This window comes from Limulus polyphemus, unplaced genomic scaffold (genome assembly GCF_000517525.1).
Source record: "Limulus polyphemus unplaced genomic scaffold, Limulus_polyphemus-2.1.2 Scaffold356, whole genome shotgun sequence".
NCBI classification, from domain to species: domain Eukaryota; kingdom Metazoa; phylum Arthropoda; class Merostomata; order Xiphosura; family Limulidae; genus Limulus; species Limulus polyphemus.
This window is the reverse complement of record NW_013665966.1, coordinates 530,562-533,798: the sequence shown is the minus strand read 5'-3', so window position 1 is coordinate 533,798 and position 3,237 is coordinate 530,562. Positions and strand designations below refer to the sequence as shown.

The following is a 3,237-nucleotide window of genomic DNA, read 5'->3' as shown; positions in this document are numbered from 1 at the left end:
TTTTCACCTAAAATTACACTCTTTATGTAAAGAACTTTCATACAGTGAAAAATGTACAGTAAAAGGATGTGAAGTTAATGCACTTAGCCAGATAAATCATTGGCTTCATACAGAGTTTGGTCATAAAGTTCAGCAGTAACTATTTTACCTCCAAAATACCTTCCATTCAATGCATCTCTTGCCTTGTTTGCTTCTGTAAATAAGGAAAAATAAAACAATTACAAGAACATTATATATTTTATTTACTGTGATTATGTATAATAACTGTTGGAAGCATGGCCAATGTAATATATTTTTATCCGTGTTTTAAGAGGTTTGCTACAAATGTTTAAAAATAATTTCTTGCTTACAAAACTCAATTTATGTGTCACTTAATAAACATTTGAAGGTGAAGAAAGAATAAATGTATCCAATCTCTTGAATGGAATGATGAATACATATTCCAAAATGGGCTTTAAAACCATCTGTTTGAAATAAATTATCCCAGACATAAAATCTCATAAGTCATTCAAGTAAACATTCAACCATAGATATACAAGTGTTTTAACTAAAAAGGAAACATACAATGTACTAACAGCTTAGACTTTATACAATTACATAGAATGAATTGTAAAAAGTACGTTTAATAAATGTTTTAACCTTTCAACAATACTGCATGTAAGTTGTTTGGTTTTGAATTGAAGTTTTTTACTCAATGCTAAAAACTTGGAATGCTTTAGGTGTTTGGATAACATGACAATTCATAATTCATTATTATTCAGTGGATTAATTGGTTATTTCTTTATTTTTGAGTTTCAATGAAGATGATGCAGAGGCCTAATCTATTCTTTTAGTTGCTATTCCTGCTGCAGCAGACTACTTTTGTTAAATTCACAGCTCACCAGCACTGCTTGAAAAAGTGAAGCAAATAAACAAAGTAAGTTTCATATAATGGTGGAATGCAAGCACTTCGTTTAGTTTGATATGTAGTTCTTTACTCACCACTAAAAAACCTAAAACAATTATTGTCCTATGTAGGACTATAGATCAAAACTAAACAAAGTGCTCGCATTCCACCATTATATGAGGCCTACTTTGTTTATTTGCTTCACTCTTCCGAGAGCACTGATGAACTGTGAATTTAGCAAAACTACTCTGCTACAGTGAAAGTAGCAAAGCAAATAATAAATTAGACCTCCAGCTCATATATTGAAAAAAATAAAATTCAAGTTTTGATGAGAAAAAGAAATTTACAAGTAAATATCACATGCACCCCAAATGATCTTGTTGTAATATATATATATAATGGAGATACTTACCTAAAGGTTGACTAAACTCTACAAATATTTTGATGGTGATTTCAGCATCTTCTTCTTCTGACTGACGTTCCTGATATATAATCACTTTGTTTACCTCACCAAATCGACCACACTCGTCTGTTACTTCTGATTCCAACTCCTCATCTAGATCCTCCACATCCACCATGTTTCGAAGGATTACTACTGAGGACTACAAAATAACATTAAGCTTACAATTCACAGGTTCTATTTCAAAGTAGTGATTCACAAATAATTCACTACAACAGAATATGGGGGATTAAGAGTGGGTCAAAATAAAGTGTCAGGTATATATTTTCTATTACTCTAGTGTTTAGTGTGAAGTGAGGACTGAAATTAATGAATACTACTATCTGATTTAAAAATAAAAGAAAGAAAGAAAAGATGGAACTACTGGAGATTCCTTGAAGTGCAAATCCTGTCCAAATGGTTAAAACTCCATCTGAATGTACTCCATAAAATCATGCAATGTGCTACAACTGATACTTTTATTTGGTCTACACTTCACATTAACATAGTATTGAAGATATAACACAGTGACATTAGTTTGTACTTCCTGCTCATGTATGTGCATTTCTGTGAATTGCTATTAATGGGTTCATTTTTTTTTTAATTCAATGAACATAAAAAGTTTTGGTAAACTTTACCTAACAAGTTATTTTTAATGAACATTTACAATAATTTTATGCAATTTCTAGCCTCCAAGTAAACTTCCTTTTATTACAAGACACTGATGATAAAATTTTAACTTATCTAGAAAGGCCAATACTCACAAGTGAATGTAATATGTCTGCTGCATTCACCATATTTGATAAGACCCTCAGAATACGGTAAATGGGGCATAAACTACAATCTATGTATTTTAGAGCAGTAGACAATGCAGTATCAATGTGAGACTTCTTTGCGAGAAAGATGTAGTGGAACATACTGAATTATGACTAAAATACAAATGATAGTAAGTTCCTATGTAAATAGATATATCGACAATGAAAAAAAACCAGGCAATTTTTGGACATATAAAACCTATTCTTCAACACAATATATGGAATTCTGTGTACTGCATAAATCCAAATTCTATCAATAACAGTCCCTTATAATATTTACATAGGCAAACAATGTTTCTAGGTTCAGAGCTCCATATTATATACATTGAAATTTTTAACCTTTAACCCATGTAAATTAAAATGAAAAGCCCCAAATCTGTCTGTTATAAACTATGGGGGCTGTCCCCAGGTATTGTGCAAAGTCTCATATGGAGTGATCAAAATAATAAGAAATGGTAAGTTGTCAACTCTAACTTTCCTAATTTTCTTTCTTACTTTTACATTTGTCAAATCAAAAGAAATTCACAACTCATAAATCTGTCTGCTTCTATCTGCGGGGTTTTCACAAGATATCTTTGTTTCATGTTTCATTTGGACTGATGAATATAAAGGTTGAGTATGCTATATTAAAAGGATTTTGAAACCTCTCTACATCATTACAACTCTTGTTGCACATCCAATCATTCTCTAATTAATGGCCATACATTTTGACAATAACTTGGAAATGTAGTTTCCATTGCAAAAGATTCCATGGTCATGTCCAAAGCATACTACTTTTTCCTGCAGAATTAGCATAAATCATCAAGTGTAAAAAGACAATACATCTTAGGTATGACATTAACCCTTTCACTACTGCCTCAGTGGATTACATCAACCACATGACCCTAAAGTGACCGTCAAAAATTCCATACTATAACATTTAGAAACTTTTTAAAAATTTTATATGTATTTCCACAAATTTTTTCAAGCTTTTAGTAACATTACAAGTCTGTTGTAGAAAATAAAAATCAGAATATTTAGTTATGTATTTTTACTAAAAATTTGTCCATGAATACATGCTCTGAGTACAAAGTGATTTTTCATGTTAAGATTAAAAA

The 3,237-nt window shown here is 30.8% G+C and overlaps 1 protein-coding gene across 1 annotated transcript in view; it reads right to left on the bottom strand.

Annotated features, from left to right (window-relative positions):
• LOC106457648 (poly(U)-binding-splicing factor PUF60-like) overlaps window positions 1-3,237 on the bottom strand; it is a 57,263-nt gene continuing 54,026 nt past the window's right edge. Inside the window, exons 11-13 of the mRNA XM_013917082.2 lie at window positions 2,245-2,279; window positions 1,299-1,488; window positions 1-193 (exon numbers count right to left, since the gene is read on the bottom strand). Coding sequence (XP_013772536.1) covers window positions 84-193; window positions 1,299-1,488; window positions 2,245-2,279 — 335 coding nt within the window. The 3' untranslated portion in view covers window positions 1-83. The remainder of the gene's footprint in view (window positions 194-1,298; window positions 1,489-2,244; window positions 2,280-3,237) is intronic.